The sequence below is a fragment of the Metarhizium acridum genome (assembly GCF_019434415.1).
Source record: "Metarhizium acridum strain ARSEF 324 chromosome Unknown scaffold_13, whole genome shotgun sequence".
Classification (NCBI taxonomy): Eukaryota; Fungi; Ascomycota; class Sordariomycetes; order Hypocreales; family Clavicipitaceae; genus Metarhizium; species Metarhizium acridum.
In genome coordinates this window covers 3,737,053-3,764,020 of record NW_027094016.1, presented here as the reverse complement: position 1 = coordinate 3,764,020, position 26,968 = coordinate 3,737,053, and the positions used below count along the sequence as shown (strand labels likewise).

General features: G+C 36.8%; 5 protein-coding genes across 6 annotated transcripts; 1 reads left to right on the top strand and 4 right to left on the bottom strand.

The window, feature by feature from the left end:
- Window positions 1-10,652: 10,652 nt before the first annotated feature.
- Window positions 10,653-12,763, bottom strand: J3458_003732 (uncharacterized protein). Its single transcript, XM_007810016.2, has 2 exons — window positions 12,331-12,763; window positions 10,653-12,268 (listed from the first exon to the last, which is right to left on the bottom strand). The coding sequence occupies exons 1-2, from the start codon at window positions 12,487-12,489 to the stop codon at window positions 10,952-10,954; spliced, it is 1,476 nt and encodes a 491-aa protein (XP_007808207.2). The 5' UTR covers window positions 12,490-12,763; the 3' UTR covers window positions 10,653-10,951.
- A 166-nt stretch (window positions 12,764-12,929) lies between these two features.
- On the bottom strand, window positions 12,930-15,522 carry J3458_003731 (uncharacterized protein). 2 transcript variants are annotated; one of them, XM_066117928.1, is made up of 3 exons: window positions 15,008-15,522; window positions 13,388-14,944; window positions 12,930-13,329 (listed from the first exon to the last, which is right to left on the bottom strand). In XM_066117928.1, the coding sequence occupies exons 1-2, from the start codon at window positions 15,027-15,029 to the stop codon at window positions 13,881-13,883; spliced, it is 1,086 nt and encodes a 361-aa protein (XP_065977721.1). In that variant the 5' UTR covers window positions 15,030-15,522; the 3' UTR covers window positions 12,930-13,329; window positions 13,388-13,880. The 2 variants fall into 2 exon arrangements, with proteins under 2 accessions (XP_065977721.1, XP_007808206.1); XM_007810015.2 differs by having other exon boundaries at window positions 12,996-14,944; window positions 15,006-15,172; window positions 15,243-15,522.
- Window positions 15,523-15,705: 183 nt separating this feature from the next.
- J3458_003730 (uncharacterized protein) lies at window positions 15,706-18,250 on the top strand. The gene is made up of 2 exons (XM_066117927.1): window positions 15,706-16,053; window positions 16,121-18,250. The coding sequence occupies exons 1-2, from the start codon at window positions 15,910-15,912 to the stop codon at window positions 17,837-17,839; spliced, it is 1,863 nt and encodes a 620-aa protein (XP_065977720.1). The 5' UTR covers window positions 15,706-15,909; the 3' UTR covers window positions 17,840-18,250.
- Window positions 17,944-18,711, bottom strand: FPR2_1 (Peptidyl-prolyl cis-trans isomerase fpr2; the record flags this gene model as incomplete). The annotated part of the gene is made up of 5 exons (XM_066117926.1): window positions 17,944-18,113; window positions 18,175-18,248; window positions 18,302-18,343; window positions 18,404-18,461; window positions 18,531-18,711. 5 exons carry the CDS (start codon window positions 18,709-18,711, stop codon window positions 17,944-17,946), a joined length of 525 nt encoding a protein of 174 aa, XP_065977719.1.
- Window positions 18,712-23,214: 4,503 nt separating this feature from the next.
- On the bottom strand, window positions 23,215-23,748 carry J3458_003728 (uncharacterized protein; the record flags this gene model as incomplete). The annotated part of the gene is made up of 3 exons (XM_007810012.2): window positions 23,215-23,382; window positions 23,446-23,501; window positions 23,607-23,748. 3 exons carry the CDS (start codon window positions 23,746-23,748, stop codon window positions 23,215-23,217), a joined length of 366 nt encoding a protein of 121 aa, XP_007808203.1.
- Between the last annotated feature and the right edge of the window lie 3,220 nt (window positions 23,749-26,968).

Genomic DNA, 26,968 nt, shown 5'->3' with positions numbered 1-26,968 from the left:
TAGTGTTAAATACGATAAGTTATTTCTTATTTAATAGTAAATAACATTATATTATCTTAGAATATTTATTCTTAAATACTAGAAGTTATTTTATACTATTATAACTTAACTTATAGTCTTAAAGGTTCTAATATACTCGCTAAAATAATCTTAGTAACTTATACTCTTTAAGTTACCTTAATATAACTTAACGTGCGTAAACTTACGTATATATCTTATAGTTAATACGCTTAATTCCTTTAATACGCACGTTTCTAGTATATATTAATAGCTTAAATAAAGCTATTAGTCCTAAATAGCTTAAACGAAAATACTATAACTCCTTAAAGTCTTCTCTTAGCCTTAAAGGGTTATAGCTTAGCTTTTAACGCCTTAAGTTTTACATTCTTATTTCGCTTACTTTAATAATCGTAGATATATTAAGAGAAAAGCTTATTATTATAACAGGTACTTTAGGTTTAAGAGGGTAGTTAAAAAGTAGCTTATATTTAAGAAACGTTAAGTTATACTTTTAAATTAATAGTACTAGAATTACGCTTTATTTTATAGGTTTAAAGCGTAACGTATTATTAAAACTATATACTTAAGTGCTCTTTTCCCGTAAGTAATTAACTAAGATAATATTAACGTGAAAGTTTTTAATTACGCTAATATCTTTAAGTATTAGGTTCTTAGTTTAAGGTTTATTTATACTATTTAAAAGCTTCTTAAATATACGAGTCTCTTTTTCTTAAATTAAAAAGATACTTACGCTTACCTCTACGAATTTACCCTTAGTTTTCTTATATAAACTAGGCTTAAAAAGGTTAATATTATTAATAAGATATATAACGCTATAGTTATTAAGAAGTATACTTAAAGAGAGCGGGTACTTACCTATACTTATAATATTATAGATTTTAACGTGTTATTCGTACGCTTAAAGAGTAAAGGGGTTAATAATAGTAGCGCTAATACTTTCTCTTACTAGGTATTTTATCTCTTTAATAGTTAAGCTTTTACCCTATTCTTTCTTTACTATTTAAGCGCGTAGCTTATTCTATTACTTACTCTTATAGCGTTCTTTTATCTTTTTATAGTTCTTTTCCTTTAATAGTTAGTTAAGCTTTAAATCTTTATATTTAGTAATTACGTATTATAAGATTTTATAGTTCTTTACTTGCTATTTATATCTCTCTAGTTAATTACCTATTAGGTAAAGGTATTTTAGCTTTAACTAGCCTTTATTATTATCTTTATTATCCTTTATTTACTCTTTATTTTCTTATTCTTATACCTACTAAGGCTATTTCTCTTAATTTAAGCGTTTCTTAAGTGTTATATATATACCCCTAGTATTACTATGCTTATACTTATACGTAATAGTAAGTGCGTAAAACATTAATTTAAAATTATAAAGAGTGCGCTTATCCTTAATTTCTTAAGCTTTATTAGTAATAATTATATTAAGTATAGCTTTAGCTTATTTAAGCTTAAAGTAAGCTTTAACTATATGTAATGGTAGCTTAGGTTCTAAGGCACAGTAGGTCTGTTTCTTAGAAAGTAAGTTAGGTTAAATGCTATAAAGTAGCTTTAAGTAGTATTATAATAAGGCCGTTAAGAGTATAACTCTTAATAGTAAAACTATTACTTAAATTAATTAATAAAGATCTAGATTATTTAACTATAGGAATACCTTCTCCTTAAGTACTCGTTTATCTCTTTATTATAGTCTTAGATTAAATAGATTCTATTTAATCCCCTGTATTAGATTAGGTTAATTCCCTTTAATCTATTAAGTTAAATTAAACTAATTCTATTTAATCCCCTTATATAACCTATAATTCTATTAGGCCCTATTCTTATTTATATACTAGCGGCTTATAATACTAGCTAACTACTTTAAGTACCCTTAGTTTATAACATAATACTTCTCCCCTATTAGTCTTATTCTTAAGGCTATTTCGTTTCGTTTAGTAAGTATTCTCTTTCTTCCTCTCTTTTCCCTTTTTTCTTTCTTTATTATTCTTTTTATAATATCTATTAATCGTATTTTAAAATAATAATCTCGCCTTAACTAGAAGATTAATCGTAAACGTCTTTTTAAGTTTATATTTGCCTTTAACTTTATTATACCTTTCTATAATTCGTGTTAAAAAAACAATTAAAAGTGTATTATCGTTAAAGGCAGAGCTCTTACAAATATAGTAAATACAAGTGTATTGTGTATTGTATTTTGTATTGTATTGTATTTTCGTGTATTGTATTTAAATACATTACATTACATAACTAAAATACCTATAAATGTATTATAAGTAAAAAAAACCCCTGTTTTCTTAAACTAAAGATTATAAGGCTAATTATAAGGGTTATAAGGGAAAATTTTATATCATTAAAAAGAGCTAAATTAGCTCTTTAAAATGCCCCACTTTTTACTACTATAAGTTATTATCTTAAAAAGTTATAAGCAATTGAAAATTCGCCCCGCTTTACTTACTTTTTATTTTAAGACATAACTTTAAAGCTTAATATCTCGCTTAATATCCACATTTTAAGGTTAATTTTTAAAGATCTAAAATCACGTGATTTTTAGCTTTATTTTAATATATAATATGCTTACATAAGCATTTATTTATAATATTAGATATTTTATAGCCTTATAATACATTTATAGGTATTCGTATCCTGTAATGTATTGTAATATATTACAATACAATACAATACAATACAGTATAGTAAAAACTACAAAAAATACAATACATTTAGAGGTCTGGTTAAAGGGAAAGATAGGTGTAGCGAATATACTTTACGTGGTTATATTAGTTATAATTTAAGCGAAACGTCTTTAAATACTTATAATTATATTTTTCATAAAAAGAATTATCTTAATAGAGAACGTGCTTTAGTTAAAAAGAATTTAAAGCGAGTAATAGCTCGTTTATAAAGGATTTATTATTAGGAGAAATTTTTATGATAAAAGGCTACGAAGATAATTACTTGTAGTGTAGAGAGTCTAAACGAGTTAAAGGCTTAAAAGCGTTTAAAGTTAGAGTTTAATATACTTAATTAAACACTTAAGTTTCTAATAGACTTAGGTTTCCCTATTTTTAATAAGTTTTTATTCTCTAGTAGAACTATTCAAGTAATATTAAGTAGTTTATAAGATTCTTAGCTAGTTCTTAGGTGTTTTTAGAGTTTAAATATCTCTTTTATTTAACGAGATAATAACGATTCTTTATATCTCCTTATACTTTAAGTATTCATTTAACTTCGTATTTATTAGTATCTTTTATTATAATATTTATAGTAATTATAGATTTATTTAATGCTTTCTCTAGTAGTAATATATAAAATATAGGATAGATTCTTATTTTATTTAGTAATAATAGTTTATAGTTAGTATTTAAGATTTTCCGTTTAATAAGGAATAGTTCAATCTTCTTTTAGTTAAGTTTATTATTAGGTTATTTAGTTTTAATGTTTTTTACGAATAAGATATACTTTATATCCCTCCTTTAGAATTAGCGCTAGTAATCTCTTTCTATTCGCGTAGTATTTTATTTGGTTTTATAAAAATATTTATTTCTATTATAAGTGTTTTTATATTTCTATTATAGTTACTATATATACTATAACTACTAGCGCGTTTATATTTTATATTATATGTGTCTTAATAATAGGGTTAAATCCGTAATTTACCCTAAATAGTAATATCTTTATATTATTAATCTTAGAGCTATTATAAGCCTATTATACTAGTAATAGCTATTTTACCTAATTATTCTATTAGTAGTTAATATAGCTTCGTAGATATTATTCAAGGATTTAGTTTAAGATTTCTATTTATTTATTTAATTATAGGTGAAATGCTATTAATAAGCTTTATTTAATCTTTATAGTTTTTATAAAGTATTTCTAAAAGTTTAAGGTGAATAATTTATTGCGATCTAATATAAGCTTTATTAGTAATTTATATTATATAATAACTATTTGAAAGAATATATACGCTAAGTTCTTAGTATTACTTAATTTCTTATATAAAATGTAATAGGCGTATTTTATAAGTTTATTTATAATAATTAGAATACTATTATAAGCTACTTTTATTATAGGTTCTTTTAACTTTAATAGTTTAATAATAAAGTCTATTATAATAGTTTACTATACTCTTTTAGGTAGTAATATTAGTTATAATTCTTCGTATAGTGCGTGTTACGCTAATTTTACTTTATTACACGTGTTATATTTCTTAATAACTTCTTATACTATTTTTCTGCTTTTTACAAAGTTATATAATCTTTTTAGCCTACTAATCGTTTTCCTTACACCCTAATATTCGTGTAATAAGTGCTTATATATTTTCTTAATAAGCTATTCTTAAAGTATACTAGGAATATACTACTATTTATTATATAAGAAGGTCTTACCTTTCTTAAATAAATGCGTTTTCGTTTTCTAATTATTTAAATAGCTGTTATTCTTAATATATAATATAATTTAATGTATTTATATTTTATCTAGCTTAACTTATTATATTATATTAATTTCTTAGGTACCTAGTATAAGATTTCTATTCTTAATAGCGCGTAGTAAGGGTATATTACTTACTTACTTATTCGATTTTAAGTTCTCTCTTTAGCTAAGCGCGTTTACTCTTTTATTTTTAAATTCTTTATAATATATAATTTTAAAGTTATAATTTATAAGGGTTTTATACCATTTAATCTATCGTTTATTTAGATCCTTTATAGTTAAGAATAATATAAGATTCTTATAATTAATAAAAACCTTAATTTAATGCTTTACTTTTATAAGATAGTATCTCTATTCTTTAAAGCACTTAATAATAGCTATAAGTTCTTTATTATAGATTCTATAATTAAGTTTAGGTTTATAGAGTTTCTTTAAGAAGAATATAACTAGGTATAATCTTTCTTAATTATCTTATTATTTAAGCTATTCGCCTAGTATAAAGTTTAAGGCGTTTATTTTAAGCTTATAAGGTTTATTTTAATTAGGTGCTTTTAATATAGGTTTTAACGTAATTAAATTTTTTATCTTCTAGAATATTATAGCTTTTAATTCGTTCTATTAAAAGCTAACTTCTTTCTTTATTAGGTTTATAAGAGGTTATAAGATATCTTTATATTCGCTTAAGAATTTACGGTAAAAGTTTATAAATGCTATAAATTCTTTAACTTTCTTTAGATTCTTTAATATAAGCTATTTCTTAATAGTTTTAATTTTATTTAAGCTTATTCGTATTTCTTTATATATAAGCACGTACCTTAAAAAGTGTATAGTATTCTAGTAGAACTAGTATTTTAAGGCTTTAACTAAGAGTTTATTATTCTATAGAGTTTATAGTACCTTATATATATATTACTTATATTTCTTAAGGGTATTCAAGTAAATAAGAATATTATTAAGGTATATAACTATAAACACTTCTAGTTATTTTCGTAAGATTATATTAATTATTCTTTAAAAGGTTATTAGTACGTTAGTAAGCCTAAAAGGTATTACTAGATATTCGTAGTATTCTCTATTAGTTTAAAATGCTATTATTTACTTATAGCCTTCTTTTATTTATATAAGGTTATAAGCTTCTTTTAAGTTAAGTATAGTAAACTATTTAGCTTTTTTAACTTTATCTCTAATTTTCGTTATAAGTGGTAATAGGTATTAATTCTTAATTATAATCTTATTTAAGTGTTAGTAATTAATATATAGTTATAGTTTCCTGTTCTTCTTTAATACCTATAGGATTAGGTATTCTATTAGGGACTTTAATAGTCGTATATATCCCTTTTATAGTATGTTTTTTAAATACTCCTTAAGCGCCTTATTTTACTTAAGGTTTTAAGAATAAATTTTATTAAACGTTAGTTTAATACTAGGCTAGAGTTTAATCTTATAGTTTTAGCGTAAATACTCTAGTAGTCTTATTTTTAGCTCTCCGTTAAATAGCTTACTATACTATAAGTATTTCTTAGGAATCTCTATTATCTTAGCTTTTAGCTCTCTAGTAATTATATATATTCTTAGAGGCCTATTATAGTTTAAATAAGGTGCCCTTTATAGGCCGCTCTTTGCTTTATAACTATATTCTAATAAATTCTATTAAAGTTAACTGGTTCTCTAATTAACTTATAAATTACTCGCTTATAACTAGGGTATCCTTAATATAATATCGTATTTTAAAATTACTATAATATTTAATATAACTTAGTGTTTCGTGCCTTATATATTAACTAAAAGCTACGTAACTTTTATATTAATTACTTCTTAGCTATACTTTACTATAGTTTCTTTTATAATTGTAAGTTAATAGAGCTTATCTTTAGGTGTTTAAGGTAATTATAATTTATTAACGAGATTTAGCGAGATAAAATTTTCTTATACTTTACTATTAATTATTACCTAGATCTTTTATTCTATTATAGTTATATTAATTATAAGGTATATTATACTATTAATATTTATAGTATATAAAGACCTATTAGATCTCTATTAAGAAATTAGTTTTAATTATAATAATAGCTATTATTTCCTAATTTATTAATCCTATTCTTATATTATTCTCTAGCGCGTTATTTTAGGCGTTATTATTAGTAGTTATCTTCTAACGTATTATTAAAGCTTTCTTAGTAATCGCTTAATTTACTATTTATATTAATTAAACTTAAGCTAAGCGAGTTACTTATAATTACACAGTTCCCTTTCTCCTTATATTATAAGGTTATAGCTTAGGTAATGTATGCGTTATTCTTAATATAATATAACTCCCCGTTTAATATCTTTAAATTAGTTTATTATAATTTTAATTGTATTATAAGGGTTATTCTTCTTCCCTTTTATTCTCGTAGAAACTATTCGTTACCTTACTTATTATTAAGATGCGTATAATAATTATTATTATAATAAAAGGTTTAATTAAGGAGTTTATATTTAATTTTAGGTTCGTTTTTCTTAATTAAATAATTCTCTTCTTCTTAGATTCGTTCTAGTAAAGGTTTACTTTTTAGTAAGGGTATTTAATATTTCTAAAAGTTATTAGGTATTAGTTAGGTTTTAAATTCCTAATCTTTATTTAAATTAATATTATTTATTAATGTAAGGCTTTCTTTATTACTTATTATACTAAGATTTCGCGTAGGTAAGTCTTCTTAGTTTATGGTATAAAGCTTTTTACCTTTAAAAATTAGCTTTTATAGCTTCTTTAAGGCTTTACATTTATTTATAAAGTGTCTAGTCTTACTATAATTATAATAAGTCTTCCCCTTTTTCTTATTTATAGCGTTAAGTTTTATAAGTTTAGCGTAATACCCGTATACTATTAATATTTAGCGTAACTTACTACTATTAGGTTTATTAAACCTAGTATATAATTTAAATTTCCTGTGACTTTTTTTGTAACGTTACTTGTATAAACGATTATTTGCCTTAATAATTATTTTAATAAAGTTATTAAATAACTTAAAATAATCTTCTTAATAAATATTATCCTTTACTTCTTCTTTAAGTTCTTAATAAAAGACTTTTATTTTAGGTTTAGTATTCTAGTTAAGTTTTATTACGATACGTTTAAACTCCCTAGCGTAATAAGCTATAGATTTAGTCTACTTAAGTTAAGTAAGCTATTATATAGCTTCTTTATACTTATTAGGGTTTTTAAATATAATAAGAAGTTATTCTTTAAAGGTTTTATAATTAAAGAAGATATAGATAACTTTTACTTTAACTTTAGCGCTATACTTAAGATATACGCGAAGGGTTAGCTCCTACTATTTTATTACTTTTTTAGTTAAAAGATTACTAATATAAAGAATCTATAACTTAAGTATTATATAGATTTTTTCGTTAACTTATAGGTAAGCTTAGGCTTATATAAGAAAGTTTCTTATATTACTCTTATAATTATCGTATAATTTAAGCTTAAGAAATTTTAGTATATTATTATTATTAATAGAGAATATAGGTATAAGATTTTAAACTACTATAAGTTTCTCTTCTTATACCTTAAGTTTCTTATAAAGATTATTCTATTAATTAAAAAGCTATTAATTCTACTTCTTAAGCTTAATAATCTTATTATAAAGGTACTTTATTATCTCCTTAAGGTTAATAGTCTTTCCGCTTAAAGTAAATATCTTAGAAGTTATTACTACTTAAAGTTTTAAGGTAACTTATTAAATAAGATTAATTAAAATGTAATAGTAGCTTAAGTTTTAAGGTATAATAGGTTTATTTCTTAGAAAGTAAGTTAAGTTAAATACTATAGAGTAGCTTTTAAGTAGTATTATAATAAGGCTATTAAGAGTATAACTCTTAATAGTAAAACTATTACTTAAATTAATAATAGAGATTGAAACTATTTAATTATAGGAATACCTTCTTCTTAAGTACTTATTTATCTCTTTATTATAGTCTTAGATTAAATAGATCCCATTTAATCCCCTATACTAGATTAGGTTAATCCCCTTTAATCTATTAAGTTAAATTAAACTAATCCCATTTAATCCTCTCACGTAACCTACGATCCCGTTGGGCCCTATTCTTGTCTGCATGCTAGCGGCTTATAACGCTGGCTAACTGCTTTAGGTACCCTTAGTTCGTAACACTATACTAAGAAAATCGCGAATAGCATTAGTTCCTTTAATCTTATTAATCCTATTATTTTAAGCGCGCACGTAAATCTTATTTTATTTTATATACTATTAGTCTTATTTAGTATTTACGTGATAAGCTTTATTAAGGTATACTACGTATAGCTTATAAGTCTCCTCTTATATACTAGAGTTACGTGGGGTAAGTTAACCCTTAACCTCTTTAATTGATTGCCTTAAAGTGTAACCTTCTAAATATTAATTAATAAGGTAAAGTGTAATAGATTCGTAAATGCTTAGTTTAATAGTATACGCGATCCACTTATAAATATTATATACTTTAGTCTCTTTACTTATATAAGCTTTAAGCTTACTATTATATTATAGCTATATAGCTTAAAGAGTATACGATATAATAAAGTTATTCTCTACCTTAAGTAAGGGTTATTAATCTAATAATAGGCTTACGTAAGCCTTTATTAAAGTAGGCTAAAGGGAAGTAAGTAACGTATTAGCTAAGTAATTCGGTTAATTAAGGTCTATAATATTCTAAAGCTTATTAGCTTAGGCTTAACCCTTTAATACTTTATACTAATTATACTATTAGCTTAAAAGCTTTAGCTTAAGCTTAATAGATAATTAGGTATTTATAGGAGTAATATTAATATCTATTAAATGCGTGGATATAACGAAATAAGTATTAGGATAATACCTTAAATACTTGCTTTTCTTAAGTAAAAGTTATAAGAAATTTAAAGTTCTTCTAGGCTTATAACTATTACACTTTAAAGGGTATTAATTATAACGATAATATATATATATAAGTTTATATTTAGCTATAAAAGAGAGAATTATATACGCCCTTTTTTATAAGTGCGCTTATTATTAGGGTTATCTACTCGTGGTTAAGGGGTTACCCTTATCTAATTAAGCGTACGTAATTTGTACCCGTAACAAGTGACCCATTCTAACATAGTATTACTAATTCTTACCAAGACCCCGCAGCCCAAGCCATGTTGCCATCGAGCCGACAACTGGCTTAGGTAACGCTTGGATAAGCTCAACCCCAATGATTGTTAATGTTGGTGCATGGCCGCCACATCTTGCATCCCCTAAATGCAGCGAAGGCGGCAGTGAGGTCACGGGCTCTATAACGCCCCTGCCACCAGTCGTAAACCTTAAGTAACATTAATAATATTTATATTAGGCCTAATAATAGTATAGTTATAATATATGTAATATAGTTTCTTATAATATAAAAGTTTATAGGGACTTTTCTTATTATATAAATTAAGTATAAAATTAAGTACCTTTTAAATATTAGCTTTTAATTGGCTTAAAATCCCTGTCGTGACCTCGCTGCCGCCTTCACTGCATTTAGGGGATGCCCTTGTCCACACCCAACTAGAGCTTCTGAGAGGCTAGGACATCAAAGAAATCCATCTAGGCACGTGGGTACCCAGGGGGCCCAAGAGGTGTTTTGGTGACCATACCTACTCCGTAGGCAATGACGAGACAGTTTATCTGAGTTCCTATTTAGTGCAGACTGCTTAACGACCCGTGGAAATTTATGGCCTGTCTTGTGAGAACTGTGCCTCAAAAACAGGAGCCGCATGCTTATAGGTGGATTTCTATGTACTCAACCGCTCCCATACCTTCAGTAGACATCCAGCAAATTGTGATGAGTCAGGATTCTGTAACGGCAGCTCCTCGGCGCTTCGAAAACAAAGAAATCTCTAGTTACACTCCGCTGTTTCATGGTCTGTTGTAGTGAACTGGAGGGAGAAGCCTTCCCCCAACAGCCATTACCAATGTTCAACTGGGGGTAGCCGGGACGGACACGGTGTACAGCGGTGCAAGAGGCAAGTAGTAGATCAGACCTCGAGCGTCATCCTGCCTCTTCTCTTCCACTCTCTCTCAAATTCCTCTCAACAATACCAGGTCATTTGGCTGATTGATTTTGTCCTGCTTCTGACCGGAATCTAAAATGTACGCTGGGGTTAGTATGAAAGAGTACAAAAAGGAGTCATGGTGACTATAAAACACCATATTCTCATTGAACTGACTGCCATGTGTATAAGTATGTACTCTATAATTCCCAATGCCGTTTACAATGAAAGACCAGGGGCAAAAGCCGTGCAACGTACGGCGAACAGAAGTGATGTTTTCAGGGATGCCGTCCACATGAGCAGCAAACCGAGATATCCATTAATATATTTCCTTGCGAAGCATAATTGCTTGCCACGGTTGAAAAGTGCCGAACTGGGAAATCCCAGAGCAATAAATAACAGGACGGCAAAAACTATCCAAAACGCCACGCAACCGTCATTATTCGTTAAGGCCCAACATCACTTCCCCTCTGATCATAATACATTATCATCTCGAGATTCTTCGTTCAGTGGCTGGATTACAATCGCCGGAAGCCTAGATATCCGCAAGCTGGGTAACTGAGGTGCGCCGCCAACCCCCCTAGATGTATGTAGCGGAGACGGTGTTCTCCTTTCTCCGGGAATTGGATGAGCAGGCCCTGTTGATGTCTGTTCAGTCTGCGGGATATGCTCGTTTGGTCCAGAATAATCCGGTGGCGGCTCATTCGACGGGGTCATGGGTCCTGCCACTTCCCCGGCATCATCTTCAAGAGACACAACCTCATACCCTGGAGGGGGGTTTGGTTCCAATCCCAAGTCAACTTCCACAAGCTCTGGGCTGGACGCAGCCGCGGGCTCTCCGCTCAGTAACCCTGGTGCAGTAGGTCCTGAATTCGCCCGCGTCCTGGATGGCTCCGGGTTAAATTCACTATCAACACTAACCAGAGAGCTGACGCTTCGTTCTCGGCGATGCAGTCCCAATGATGAACCAAGCTCAGATCGGGCTGAAATTGCGATGCTGGCAGCATCAGAAAGCAGACCGATACGCTCACTTTCGTTGCTACTCGCCCTGATCCGAGTCCCGTCGTGTCGCGCAACGCCCAAATCTGCGTATGAAACGCTGGAAACAGATCTCTGTCTCTGGTCTTGTATACGACTAACTTCTTGGTGGAGTTCGTCAAGGTTGCTGTTGTTGCTAGCAGCGCGAGATCGTGCTCTGGCATCGGCCAAGCTATTACTGTCACCTCGCTGTCGAGCGTCGCGGCGTTGTCGCCTCAGCTCATCACGCTGCGCAATCTGTTCTCGTCTAGCAATTCGTATTTGATATATTGCTTCCATTTCCTCTTCCCGTAAAGATTCCTCCTCCTCAGCAGTAGGGAGATCGACAATGACGTCAACGCCATCTCTATCGCCTTCCCTCCCGAGAACCTGCTCATTATTCCCAGCAGTAGCACGGTATGCAGGCAATGTCATCACAGAACGAACAGAGGTGTTGCGGTCAACAGAAGCCCCGGTTCGATTCGTTCGTGTCGCTCTGCTCCCTGATTGTCGTGAATCTCGGAGGGTATTGACGTGATTGGCAGACACTGCCGTTGGTTCGAGCTGATGAATCTGTGCTTCGCCATCGAGATTCTCACCAGAAGTTTGTTCATATCTTCTATGACCAAATCGCTTGCGCCCTAACACGTGGAGGACTGGCCATCGCCCGCCTGATCCCGCATCTTGATCGTCTGGCCGGGGACGACGTGCTCTAAAGAAAGCGACAAAAAGGACCGATACGAGTGCAAATAACACAATGACGGCTAGAATAATCTGTGGGGTGTCCATTGTTAGACAGCAGGACTTGAATTCCTAAGATGAACGAAATAACATACAATAAGTGTCAAGTTTTTGTTGTTAAGGTCTCGGCGACGTAGCTGCCAGGTGGGTTCGATCAGGATGTGGGTAGTGGACGTCCGCGGAACAGGTGGATGTGGGAGACGCATGTTTTCCCGATTGTTACCGTATAGAGAAATGACTACATGACTTGGCATATAACAAGGCTAAAACGAGGAATAATTCCAGAGTAGACTATTTCAAGTGTGGTTTCCTTGGCGGCTGATCGGTACGTTCTTTAATGGCTTGGCCAGGCTAGATCACGGAGCTTAGGCTAGACGTTGGCTAAAGAGTTGTATCTGGTGAGCAAACTCGAGACAGACGCACAGCACAACACGTAGGTACAGCTTCGGAGCTTGAGGCACACCGCAAACTGTTAAGGGCGGCGCTCGGTGACTGGTTATTGCTTGAAACGGTGAGGACAGGAGAAAGTTGTAGATCTAGTAAAACTGTTGGTTCGTATCGCAAAAAGCTCCTCAGGCTATGCCATCCACCATCCCCTAAATGCAGCGAAGGCGGCAGTGAGGTCACGGGCTCCATAACGCCCCTGCCACCGGCCGTAAACCTTAAGTGACATTAATAATATTTATATTAGGCCTAATAATAGTGTAATTATAATATATGTAATGTAATTTCTTATAATATGGAAGTTTATAGGGACTTTTCTTATCATATAAATTAAGTATAAAATTAAGTACCTTTTAAATATTAGCTTTTAATTAGCTTAAAATCCCTGTCGTGACCTCGCTGCCGCCTTCGCTGCATTTAGGGGATTGTAGTCAGCCGCCGTGGCGACCTGAGCCACCACCATGTTAGCTGTCCAGCCAATAGAGGCATGGGAATGGCGGGCCGAAGGTCAAGGTTGGAACACGTTCAGTTTCCACCTTGGCACGAGTACAGGTGAGCGTGGGGGACCTCAGCTCCAAATTGCCAGGCTTCGCGGCCAGGAGAATAGTCAAGCAAACCAGAGAGAAGTTTATCCGGAGAAAAACAGCCATCTGCAGGTGATTAGTACAAATGAATCTCGGCACAGTGCCGCAGAGTGTCCAAGCTTACAAGGGTTATTTTTTTCCAGTTAAAGGACATGTGGTGTGGCTGGGCTGTCCACCTTTGGACTCTGGAGGCTCTTGCATCTGCAGGAACTGAGATGCAGACGCACGCCCTCGAATAGGATAGTGATAATGGATCAACGGAAAGGCACATACTATAACTATTAGGCGCATCAGACTTCCCAGTCATCAGCCGGACGCAAGCTTATGTATTATACGCCGCCAACGCCATCCGGTCACAAGACAAGAAAGGCCAATGCCAAAGAGAGAGAGCCGAGTTGTACGTGGGAACGACTCGTCAAACCCCCCCCCCCCCCCTCGGGTATGACACCCCGACGAGCATAACCTTCGACCCAAAAATATAGGCTCTACGCTCCTAATCGCCTATGAATTTCTCAACATGTTGGAAGGCAGCAGGTATTGAAATCCCCATGCACCTCACCTGCCCATGCAGAGTGCTGGGGACCTCGGCAGCGTCGGACGTAGAGCTCCTCCACAGTCTAGCCAAACTTCTTCTCAAACTTCTTCAGCATGCCAGAAACACCTCTCTCCAGGCGCCCCGCATTCTCTTCCAGCCTTCCTCGTGTTTCTGTTTTAGGTTGATACTGATGTGGCTTGTTCACGCCAAATTCGACCTCGGTTGGCCGATATAGTTGCTGATGTATCGAATAATCCTGACCATCTTGCCGCAAGGTACTTTGATGGCTGTATGTATAGTTAGAGAAGCCCCCGGGAGGAGCGAAAGTGCCGTGCCCTGGGATTTGGGTTGCCGGTTGGGGAGGAGGTGGCGGTGGTACAAAGCCCGGAGACCCTGGGAGTCCTGAAAAGGCCGATCCTGAATTTGCAGGCATTGTTGCGGCTCTCTGTATACTTGGCTGAGTAGGAGGTCCGGCAAATTGAAGTGGCAAACTAGAAGTGTTGCTAATATTTGGCGGCAGCCCAGGACTGGCCATTCCGAGTGAAAATTGTGACTGCGGAGGAAACCCTGGCGTGAACGGTTGTTTTTGATAATCGTGGGCAACGGCCACTGCCAACGGGTTTAATGGATCTTCATCAGGTGGTGGTGTTTTTTCACGATGTTTTATCGTCTCTGGTGCAGCCGGTGCGGCAGGGTTGTACGCCATTGGGGCGAAACCGGCTGGCGGAGGAGGAGGACTCGCCAACACATCAAGGGAAGCTGCCGAAGCCGGATCAACTGTGGGTTCTTGAGACACAGTCGTCGATGATGATGAAGTAGTATTTCCGTACTGCGGGTCTGAAACAGCTACTTTCTCAAGCTTCCGGACCACTGAACTCACTCCTATAGTTTGTGGGTGGCCGGGTTCGTCCAAAATCTCCACTTGGGCGGACGGCAAGACTCTTCTCACACCATTGACAAATTGTAGGGCATCATTTTGGGTCCAAAAGTAAATATCGAGTGAGTGTAACTTATAATGGTACTTTCTATCATTCCTCGGATCGTAGGTTGGGAGATGCCATTCACTGTGATCCACAGAATCGGCCGCAATAAGAGACACAGCACAGTGTTGCTTGTAAGAGTATCTCACATGGGTTTGGTCGAGAACTGCACAATGTCAACATTAGCTTGATCTCTTCAAATCTTTTAGGGCTGGTAAGGTCCTCACACCCGTCAAAAGCATCCTGCTCATCAGTCCCTGGCTGATTCGCTATCTCTATGCGGCACCTTCTGTCGTGCGCATTCTCAAAAAGGTACACATATGAACCTTTGTCGAAACGATGATGCCTCGGTCTGGCATTTTCCGGTTCATAGAAGTAATGTATGTCTCCGAATCTAACAAGTCCCAAATTCGCTGATCAGAAACTTACTCATGGACCATAGGTAACCAGATAGATCGACTCACAGTGTAGCTACGTTCTCCTCGCCGGCTCGCGCTGCCATTTTTCATGTGAGAATTTTGACCAAAAGAGTTCTGGTTAGAAGGCCACGAGCCCCAGAAGCTCTCAGAATGGTGTCGAGCTGGTATTGAAGGCGGAGGATTGCGGGGAAGGTCAAACCATCCTGCAGTAAGTCAGCCTTTTGTAGTTAATGCCAGGCCCCAGGTGCCACTCCCGGCCCTTCGCACACGCTGATGGGGCCATGGCGGCCAACGTCTTCTTCATATCGCATGAGCGTACGTACACACGGATATGCAGTGACCCTGGAATGGCTGTTTCTCGGCGCTTAATTGTCCCTATTTTGAGCCTCTAGCAGCCAATAAATGGACGACATTTAGGTGATTCATGCCCCACTAAAAATGCCGTGCAGAGTAGTGTGATAAGTGGCTGGGGCCACCGTACTAGAGGAGGCTAACAAACATTAGCAATTCACGTGCCTTCGTGTTTCGCGTCACGACAGCTTTCACGCTCACATTGACAGATTGGTTTCGGATCATCGCAGTCTTTTCGATCATTCTGGGCTGGAAACTGTGTCCTCTAGGGGTTTTCCCTTGTGATGGGTAGAGATGACACTGTATCAGCCAAATCCCTTCATCCGCGCCTCGTGCTTTCCCAAAGAGTGTCACTGCCAGGATGGCCGAGAGCAATAGTCCCCAGCTTTGCGCAGAAGCTGCGGCCTGCCCCGAAGAATCAGATGGGATATCAAAGACCCTCAAATATCATCTACTTGGCCCATCATTGACCAAAGCTGGCCAAGAGAAGGTAGACCAAAGTAAAGTAAGATTCCGACTTCGTCCCCTTCCTCTCTCTCACCTCCATACTCTTGTACCAACCGGTGACGCAGGTATCAGAAATTATTTACAATGCCTCCAGAGGCTCAAAATTCTTTAACCGGGAGGAGGTTAGAGACAAAATTTTAACAAAGAAGATCGAACAAATTCTCGCAAGAAAACGTCAGCTTGAACAGGCGGACCTCACCCAGGAACTCCGAAGTGCGGATCGCGTTATTCACCAGTTCGAGCTGTCGAGAGACCTTACCCAACACATTGTTCACATTGACTGCGATGCCTTCTATGCAGCCGTAGAACAATTAGAACGTCCTGAGCTCAAAGAAGTACCGTTTGCTGTTGGCGGAGGTGTGTTAACGACCTGCAACTATGTTGCAAGACAATTCGGGTGTCGATCCGGCATGGCTGGCTTTGTGGCGAAAAAACTGTGCCCTTCTTTGATTCTGATTAAGCCAAACTTCCAGAAATACACTGCTAAAGCCCAGGAGATTCGAGAGATTCTTGCAGATTACGACCCGCGGTTTGAAAGTGCAAGTATAGATGAAGCCTACCTCAACATAACCGAGTACTGCCACGACAAACATGCGACTCCGGCTGAGGTCATTGAGCAGATGAGACGAGAAATCTACCAAAAGACAGACATAACAGTGTCAGCCGGCATTGCCGCAAACACAAAGCTTGCGAAGATCTGCTCAAACATCAACAAACCGAATGGCCAGTACGTGCTACCGTCCGATCGTACATCCATCATGACATTCATGAGAGACTTGCCAACCAGGAAAGTAAATGGTATTGGTCGCGTCCTTGAACGTGAGCTTTTGGAACTCGGTGTGAGAACCTGTGGTGATATATACGAACATAGGAAATATCTCAACTTGTTGTTTGGGGACAAAACTTTCGAGTTTCTGATCAGCTGCTACCTTGGACTTGGTCGTACTAGGATACAACCTGCCGAGGAATACGAGCGAAAAAGCATTGGAACGGAGAGCACGTTTCGAGAATTGTCGGATCCTGGGAATTTAAGGGAGAAGTTGCGATGGACAGCCGAAGAACTTGAGAAAGACATGGAAAGGGTTCATTGTAAAGGCCGAACTCTCTGTTTGAAGATAAAGCTACATACGTTCGAAGTCCTTACCCGACAGGCTGTAATGCCGCGGGCCATATGCTCCGCCGATGAGCTGTACAACTTTTCTTTACCGATTCTCACAAAGCTCGAACAAGAGATGCCAGGTATGAAACTTAGACTAATGGGATTACGATGCACGCATCTTGTGAGCACCAAAAAGGTAGACACAATGGCTTTTTTTGGCCTCGGAAGAAGGGAAATGATTCGTACGGAAGACCAGTGTCCCAACCAGAATATAGAGAGCCAAATCAAGTACGACAAGACCGAGGTATTGGAAAGCCTACCCGCTGAAGATTACATCCCAAACGTGGCGTTTGGTCAATTGTGCGACAATCAAAACTTTGGGGGCTCCAAACTTGGCAGACATGGTAAGGAGGTTGTGCCTAATCCCAACAAACATGGGCTGGATAGAAGAGAAGAGTGGTGGGACTGTCCTATTTGCTTCCGGCCACAAGAGGCTAATGAAAAAACATTTAACAACCACATTGACCTTTGCTTATCGCGGCAGACGATACGAGACACAGTTCAGTGTCAGATACCAAGGAAGGCAGTGGCTGTTCAGTCTGAATCGAAGCGGCTGTCTTTGAACAAAAAAAAGGGAAAGGTTCTCCCGGGAGATCCAAAGCAGAAAAGGCTTTCGTTTGCATGAATATACATGGCACGCATGTGTAATGATACTCATTCGTGACACATTCCTTGGTTCTAGTACTACATGTTCCCACTTGCCACTACAATTCCTCGTGATCCTGTACATCATCTGTTGTCAGCCATGAACATTTTAGAGGCCTCAGTAGCTTTAAGCACGAGTGTGATTACCTTTTTACCAGCTTTATCAGCTTGTTTGGTCTCTTTTGCCTTTCCTTTCCCTGTCTCTTCCTCGGGGGGGGCGACACCCTCGACTCCAACTAATTCAGTTTCAAAGACTACACGACACATGTCAACATGAGCAGCGCCAAAACTTCGAGCAGAGCAGGGTCAACTTACTCAGAGTGGCGCCTGGGGGGATGGGGCCGATACCACGTTCGCCGTAGGCAAGCTCGGGGGGGATGGTCAATGTTCTTGCAGAAATTAGCCAGAAGCAGTGCGCAGAGTTACGGATGTTGAGACGGACCTCTTTTCTCCAATACACATGTCGAGAAGACCTTTCTCCCACCTAATTCATCCCTTTGTTAGTTCTATTATACAAGACATGAGGCATAAGGGCATTTCGAACCCTGCAATGACTTGTCCAGTCCCTAACGTAAATTGGAGCGGTTGGCCTCTGTCATAACCTTTTCGAGCAAATATAATTAGCACTATTTCACGCTGTAAATGCACAAGTTACAAAAGATGGTACGTACTAGCGTCAAATTTTTTCCCCGAGTCACCCAGTGTGCCCTTGTAATGCATGGCGACCTTGTCGCCTTTTTGGGTTTTGCGGTCACACTGGACTGAGTGTGTCACGTCAATCTTGAGGTCATCCGCAGCAACAAAGCCAACCACGGAGGCGGCGAGAATGGACAAGAATGTACTAGACTTCATCTTCAAACGCTGCAAAATTCAATTGGGCAAGTGAGTGGGTAGTAAAAGGCTTCAGTAATGGCCACACCGGTTTGCACGGAAGTAAGGAGACGGTCGACTGCCCCGTACTTGAGTCGGAGATTGTTGCCAGGTGTGTGCGCGCGTTATGTGGTGCTCAAGTGGACTTGACGACGTGGTCGGGCAGGCAGGCGGGCGGGAGGGGCTTGCGAACCAGTCACAGGTCTGGCACCCAAGCCTGGCCTGTTACGGGGCAGTACACGGTTCACAGGTAATACAAATTGGCCGGTAAAGACTGGCAACCTGGTTGCCTGGTCAAGTAGCATTTATGCATGTGCCACCAGGCCGGGCTCAGGAGTCGGAGGCACGACATAAAGCACCACAGAGCTATTGTTGCGTTGCACCTTGGCGTTTAAGACACCAAAATTGCACCCGGGGAGTATCTAAAGTGCCTAGTGAAGTATATGTACCTGGACTTAAGATGCCTAGTAATTCCTCCATATTAATACCAGACTTTCAAGCGCGCATGACTTTGTAATTTCAGAAGTGACCAAGAACAAAGCCTGTCGCTAGAGGCTCAGGCACACTGTACCAGGCAATACTGCAATAGAGAATCGCCTGATAACAATGTTTAGATGACTGCAAAGCGCATGAGATGTTGGCACTTGGACCTACCGAATTCCTACGAGAGCATGGATTCCCCAAGACACAAAACCATGACCACCCAATGTAGGAATATGCAATCACGGATGCGTCCCTATTGGTAACATACCTAGCTAGGTAGGTATCGAGGTATCGTATATTCTGTCTTGATTCGTCTCTACTCAAGTTGGCTCGCCCCTTGGCAGCTGCTTCTACTTTCCTGCTGCCGTAATAGGCATGTTCCGTACGAGGAAAGATACTCGTCAGAGAAGGCACTCGAGGAGATACGAAGCAACCATTGACGTCTTAAACGGGTACCTAAAATAAGTACAGAGTGCTTGGTAAGTATTGTGTTTTGACAACAAGGGCGCAGCTTGAGGAACCAGGTGTGCGTTAGACCCGAAGATGTACGCGGCAAATGGCAGCCCATCAGGCAAATCACGGATTCAAGGCACAGCACATGCAGTTAAGGCTCCGACGAGGTCACGGGTCCCACAATACCTGGTGACCTCGAGTGACTTGGGTGACAGACTAAATCCGGCCACACTAAAACCCCTTATAACGCGTTTTACAAAGCTACTGATGAGTCTTAACATTCCAGCAGCCTCACAAGAAGCTGTATTAAAGGTCTTTAACGGCGAATTTTTAATAGATGGCAGCACACGTGAGCAGGCAGCTGATAACACCTGCCAGCCTAATAACCCACCTAATGAGGCTCGTAGGCAGAGATTTTAACCTTTTTAACCTTCATATCGCGATGCCCTCAATCGCGTTGGGGCTGTGATGTAGCTCTTTGTACTTAAACGAATGTTAGTACTTTTACCATAGTGTAAATTACTAAGAAATCCATGTACCCTTAAAATGAGGGCCTTTAATTGGCTATAATCCTTGTCCCGTGACCTCGTTGGAGCCTTAACTGCTCTGAGGGGATCGTATGTTGCTCCCCTTCGTTGGCTCCATCTCGTAGCTCTACAGGAACCACTGCAGGTCCGTACAACGCTCAAGATGCTGTGGGTTGGTCGCCGCCTGCATATGCATAATCGATCGATGCTAGTCTCAGTGTTAGTGTCAGTCGGACATTGTACACGGATGGCAACAGAAGTCTGGGAAGAAATAAAGCCATAGAGGGCAGGATACCCAGAACGAACGGAGAACTTTGACAAAGGCCCGCCCTGGGCTTTTACTTTTTTCCTCACTCTTGTTTTCCGTCCACTGCCTCCCAACGCAGAGCCAAGCCCGCCCTTTGAATTGAGGCTCGGAGCAGAGGCAGCCCGCCTGACAACAAAGGCACATCAGAGTTCAGCCGCGGCCATGCATCTCACCAAGAGGGGGGGGGGGGGGGGGGGGGGGGGGGGTGGGGCACAAAGTGTTATTGGGGCAAGGCCTTAATTAGCATCCTCTGACAGGGGTGTGTACCGACTTACCAGCCTTCGGTGATGCCTGGAAGAAGGGCTGTGGGCGAATCAGTCAAGATTCACCTCCAAACCTATCAAGTTATCAACCTGTTGTCTTACCTCGTGTGGGCTGTTGGCGGATGTTTCAGCGCTCGCGAAACGTTAGCCTCGGTGTGCACCGCGTTACATGTCAGTCCTCCAGACAGCTCGACAGTGCCGAATTCCAAACTTGGTGGGATGCGAAGGCAGCAGCAAGGCACCAGACAGTTAACAGCTCATGGCGCCCTTCTGTGGCTCAGACTCAGCCATTGTGCCCATTTTGCATTTCTATTCCCGCTCGTGGTCACCTCTGCGCTCACCACCAGACCGTTGTGCCAGGGAGTGGAACAAAATAGAAGAACTCAGGTGCTGTGCCACCAGACACCATTGACTCCACCAGACATATGAGCCAGGTCTGGGCCAGGCCATCACACGCTCGCCTTGCCGGCCATATCCATGCTCACGTCCCAGGACTGCTTTTGATGTTGACAATATTTTTCTGGCTTGGCTTGGCGACATTCCCGCTTCCGCCTTGTTGCTACTCGTCGTGTTCCCTGCTCAAGCTCTTGGTTGGGCACGCGGCCAAGTTTTGCCACTTCCGCCTCGCCTTCGCTTATGATGTAGTAACAGAGAACAATACTTGTCGCTGTGCTTCGTATGGGCTATGCTTTTTGTTGCTATTTGCTATTGCAAATCGAGACGAGGCCAGCATGATCCTAGTGTTCCTAGCCAACCAAGCCCATGTTACGCCTTACTCTGACTCTTGCCCTACAATCCTTTCGCTGTGAATTTTGACGATTATGTCTTCGTCATCACACTTGGGTTTTACTAGGTGTGCACCCCTTTGACTCATTCCCGCTCTTGAAGCCCTATCAAGAACATGCCCTGGCAAAGCTCGTATCAGACAAGATGCTTGCCTCATTCTCAACTAGACAGGCCACGGTCGAGCCCGCAGGCCACCGGCTTCTCCTTTGCTGGCCAGCTCATGTCTGGTATACATATATATCAGCGTCTTCCCCTTCAATGTTCCCGTCATATCTCTCTTGTTCCCTACTCTACTTTCATACCATCTCATACATTCTGAAGCCTCGTACACATAGAGCCACCGCAAGGGGTTCAAGTGGCCGATCATCACCTCTCTCCTCTATTTGCACGCACCAAAAATAGCCCTAATTCTTCGCCTGCCCCAAGCCGGGCTGCCTCGGTCGGAAGCTCCTACTCTTGTTCCAGCGAATCATACGCGAGTTCCATGGAAAATTCTAACCGTCGCTCGTTGCCTTCTGGCACATACCGACAGTATGGAGGTGGTAAGTCCTCGTCTTACTCTTGGCCCAATACTCAAGCTCAAACATCTAACAGGTGTAAAACAGATAAGCATGCGATTGAAGTAAAGACATCGTCCAATGGAACCAAGGTTATCAATTACAACAGATCGGCACACGAACACGGAGCACCTAGCCCCAGCTATAGCCCCGGCTATGTAAACCCTCGTCGCCGATCGTGATAGTTGCCTCGTGTTGGAGTGGTCGTACATTGCGAATTTTCGTTCATTATTGCTTTTCTCCTTTCGTCTCCTTTCGTCTCCTTTTATCTCCTTTCGTCTCCTTTCATCTTCTTTCATCTCCTTTCGTCTCCTTTCGTCTCCTTTCTGTTTTTTTTTATTCTGATGAAACGACGCGCGGATGGAAGTTTATGCTAGAATTATTGCTTTGGGCTCGGGAGACATGGAGTATTTGTCTTAGACTTGATTTAATAAGAAGCACATGGAAGAATACTAAATCATGTATCGAGTGTGAAATAAAGGATAGAGACCACGTGGTCTTAAAATTAAAGCGGCAATGGAGTTACTCCCCTCCACCCAAGTAGTACAATTAGCCAGAACACACTCCTCAAGTTTTCCCCATTGTTTTTTAGAGGTAGACGCCAAATATCCCTCGACACTGCACGTTGAAAAGCAGCACTCGCTTCTCAGTACTAACTCGGCAGTTGAAAATATGCATTGCACGCCAGTTAGCTGCAACAAACATGCCCGTTACTTCATGAAGGACTGGAATGAGATGCCACATCTGAATATTCACTAGAATTCGGCAGCCAATGAAAAACAAATATGGTTAAGAAGTCGCCATGTCTTGCACACCGTTGACTTGCGCTCTCTTCTTGTCCAGGCCGCATAACAGTTCAGTGTAATGTCCTTGAAACATTATCGGGCACTAGCCGATCTAAACGAAGGCAAAGCCCGGGCAACGCGCGCGCGCCACATCGACCAGGAAAGAGGCCAAAGTGTGCCTCCCTGCACTGCAGTCAGAGTCAATGTGAGATTAGCTTTTTGTCTCAATTTTCCCACCGCCCCTCCGCCCTTCGGATCGCAGATTCAGTATTCCAAAGAGTATGAGATTACAGAGAGTGCTGGTTCCAGTTAAGCGCCATATAATTAAGCGCCACCCTCACACTTCGCATACTCGTCTTCAATTGCTTCCTCATATTGTTGGTCCGCAGTTCGTGGATCTTCATGCAAGACACCGCCCTTAACCAGGGCTTCTGGACTCGGGCGGTGAGAAATCTTGTCATTAAGTTTGTCCTCGAGCATACTTCTTTCCAGCTAAGAGTCACGTTAGTTGCCGTTGTGCCGGGACAGCCATGCGACTTTTGAATGAGCATATACCTCTTTCTGGTGTGCGAGAAGGCCTGGTGCGGCAGATGATGCCGGTAGGATGTTCTCTGCCCAAGGATAATTGTCAGTACGCTCTGTCCACCTGCAGAATTGAATACGATGGCGAAACTCAGCTTAGATATTGCTCAGGTGTACGGAGAGACATAACCCACTTTCCACGAGCTCCGCACGATTAGGTCGGTGCATCAGATGATTCTCAAGCGAGTGCTTCCTGGCTGCATCTGGTCTGATAGGTGAAATTGGAGTCTCATCGACCCGCTGGGATTGCTGCTCTACTGCCGCAGGCTCAGACATGTTGCAAATACTCGGCTTGAGTAGAATGGTTGGGTATTCGTCGTCATGGGGTGTTAAGACGTCGGTCTGAAAAGGCTTTGGTAGCTCCTCGTTTGTGACGTAAAGCGGGGAATTGAGGACAGTCAGCTACCAGAATTTGGGTGGGATGGTGTCTGGTGGAGGATGAAGGAATCCTGGGGTGGCCCAAGTGGACAGTGGATAGAGCTATAACAAGAAAACTACATTTTTAATTTTTAAAAAAGCTTAAATATTTAATAATAAATCTAATAAAATACTTGAATTATAATAATAAATACATGAATTAGCTAATATTATAACTAATTAGCTTATATGGAAAAGTGGGTCCTTTAGCTTATTATAAGCTTAAAAACTAGATTATATAATTTTTTAAAAACTTATTAATTTATATTTATTTATTTATTTATTTGAGTACCCTAGAGCTGTTATAGCTATTCTAGTACTTCTACATGTAGTTCGAGTGGGAAAACCCTTTATATAGGAAGAAAAACCCCCTCGCTTCTATTCCAGGTTATCCCCGCCCCGCTATAACCTATAATTATATAAAGCGTGTTCCAGATCGTGTAGGTTAAAGGTGCCTATTAGGCTAGCTGTCCTAGTAGCGGTTCGTTAGAGCGTGTGTGGTAGAGGTCCGGGCTGAGTCCGGGTTGGCCCCGGTGCGCTGGTCAGGTGGCTGTTCTAGTATCCAGGTGTTCAAGGCCATCACGTAGTTTCCTCTAGGTGTCATGTTATGCCGCTATTAATTTATATTATACTATACTATAAAGGCTATATTTTATAGTTTTTTAAGTTTTAAGCTTATAAGAGTATATAAGAACCCACTTTTTTAATATTAGCGTATAATATAAGATTAATTTTAGTTATTCGTAAAACTTATAATTTTATAAGTATTTTATTAGATTTAATATTATTTATTATATTAGAAACTCTAAAAACTAGTAAACTACTAAACTACTAAACTACACTACTTCTATAGCTTCTAGCTAGAGCATTAACTGTAGTATAGTTTTATAGTTTTATAGTTTTTATAGTTTTAAATATAAAAAATTATATTAAATCTAATAAAATACTTATAGAATTATAAGCTTTACGAATAAGTAATATAAATCTAAAACTATAAGCTTATAATAAAAAAAGTGGGTTCTTATCAGAGCATTAACAAGAAAACTACATTTTTAATTTTCAAAAAAGCTTAAATAATTAATAATAAATCTAATAAAATACTTGAATTATAATAATAAATACATAAATTAGCTAATATTATAACCAATTAGCACACATAAAAAGGTGGGTTCTTAAAGCTTATTATAAGCTTAAAAACTAGATTATGTAATTTTCTAAAAATACACTTGTAACGGTAGCTTAGGTTCTAAGGTATAATAGGTTTATTTCTTAGAAAGTAAGTTAAGTTAAATGCTATAAAGTAGCTTTTAAGTAGTATTATAATAAGGCTATTAAGAGTATAACTCTTAATAATAAAACTATTACTTAAATTAATTAATAAAGAATTAAATTACCTAATTATAATAAAATATCTTCTCTTTAAGTACCCGTTTATTTCTCTATTATAATTCTAGATTAATTAGCTTAACTATTAATCCCTTTAAACCTTAATTAATTAGCTTAAGATTTAATTAATTTAATTCTTTTTAATTAATACGTTTAAATATTAACCTCTTTAATTACCTTTTAGGTTACGTAATTAATTATATACCCTTACCTTCTTTTTATACCTATAAGTTATACTTATTTTAGCTAATATAGTTTCGTCTTATCTCTTATATAATATCGTTTATAATATTATACCCCTTTTTTATTAGTCTTATTCTTAAGGCTATTAAAATAGGCTAATTAAGTATTATACGTTTTTCTTCTTTTATTATTATATACTATTATATTAATTAACCGTGTCTTAAAATAGCAGTTTAAAGCTTTATTTACTTCTTCTCTTCACTAAAATAATCTTCTTTTTATAATAATTAATAATTTATCTTTATCCCTTATAAAGGCTTATACTTATTATACTTATATAGAATTTCCTTAATATAAAGCCTTTATTTTTAATTTAAGTTATTATATAAAGTATATAATAAATAAGTAAGAGAATTATAATATTATAAGAGTAACCCCTTAATAGCTTTATAGTATTATAAATTAATATTATAAGCTTAAAAGAGAGCTTAAAGAAGCTAAGAAGTGTATTTTAACTAAGAATTAAAAGGTCTTACGTTTATAAAAATAAAAGAAATTATAGTTTAAGAAAATAATACGTGTAATTACACGTAATATTAATAATATTAAAGAGTTAAAGTATATAAAACGTAAAGAAGTGAAATAGCTTTAAAAGACTATAAGGGTTCTTTTTACTTCTTTTAAGAATTTAAATTCTACTTTAATTTATTTCTTAAATACTAAGTTTAATATTAAGTTATTAAGCGATACTTAAAAGATTAATTAAAATACGTTTCTTAGAAATAAAACTATTTAAGTAACGTTAAGTAATTTATAAGATTTCTAGCTAATTTTTAGGTGTTTTTAAAGTTTAAATATCCCTTTTATTTAACGAGATAATAATAATTCTTTATATTCTCTTATACTTTAAGTATTCGTTTAACTTTATATTTATTAGTATCTTTTATTATAATATTTATAGTAATTATAAATTTATTTAATACTTTCTTTAATAATAATATATAAAATATAGAATAAATTCTTATTTTATTAGGTAATAATAGTTTATAACTAGTATTTAAGATTTTTCATTTAAGAAGAAATAATTTAATCTTCTTTTAATTAAGTTTATTATTAGGTCGCTTAATTTTAATATTTTTATAAATAAGGTATACTTTATATCTCTTCTTTTAAATTAATACTAGTAATCTCTTTTTATTCGCGTAGTATTTTATTTAATTCTATAAAAATATTTATTTTTATTATAAGTATTTCTATATTTTTATTATAATTACTATATACGTTATAGCTATTAATGCGTTTACATTTTATATTACATGTATTTTAATAATAGAGTTAAATTTATAATTTACCTTAAATAATAATATCTTTATATTATTAATCTTAGAGCTATTATAAGCCTATTATACTAATAGTAGCTATTTTACCTAATTATTCTATTAATAGTTAATATAGCTTTATAAATATTATTTAAGTATTTAGTTTAAGATTTCTATTTACCTATTTAATT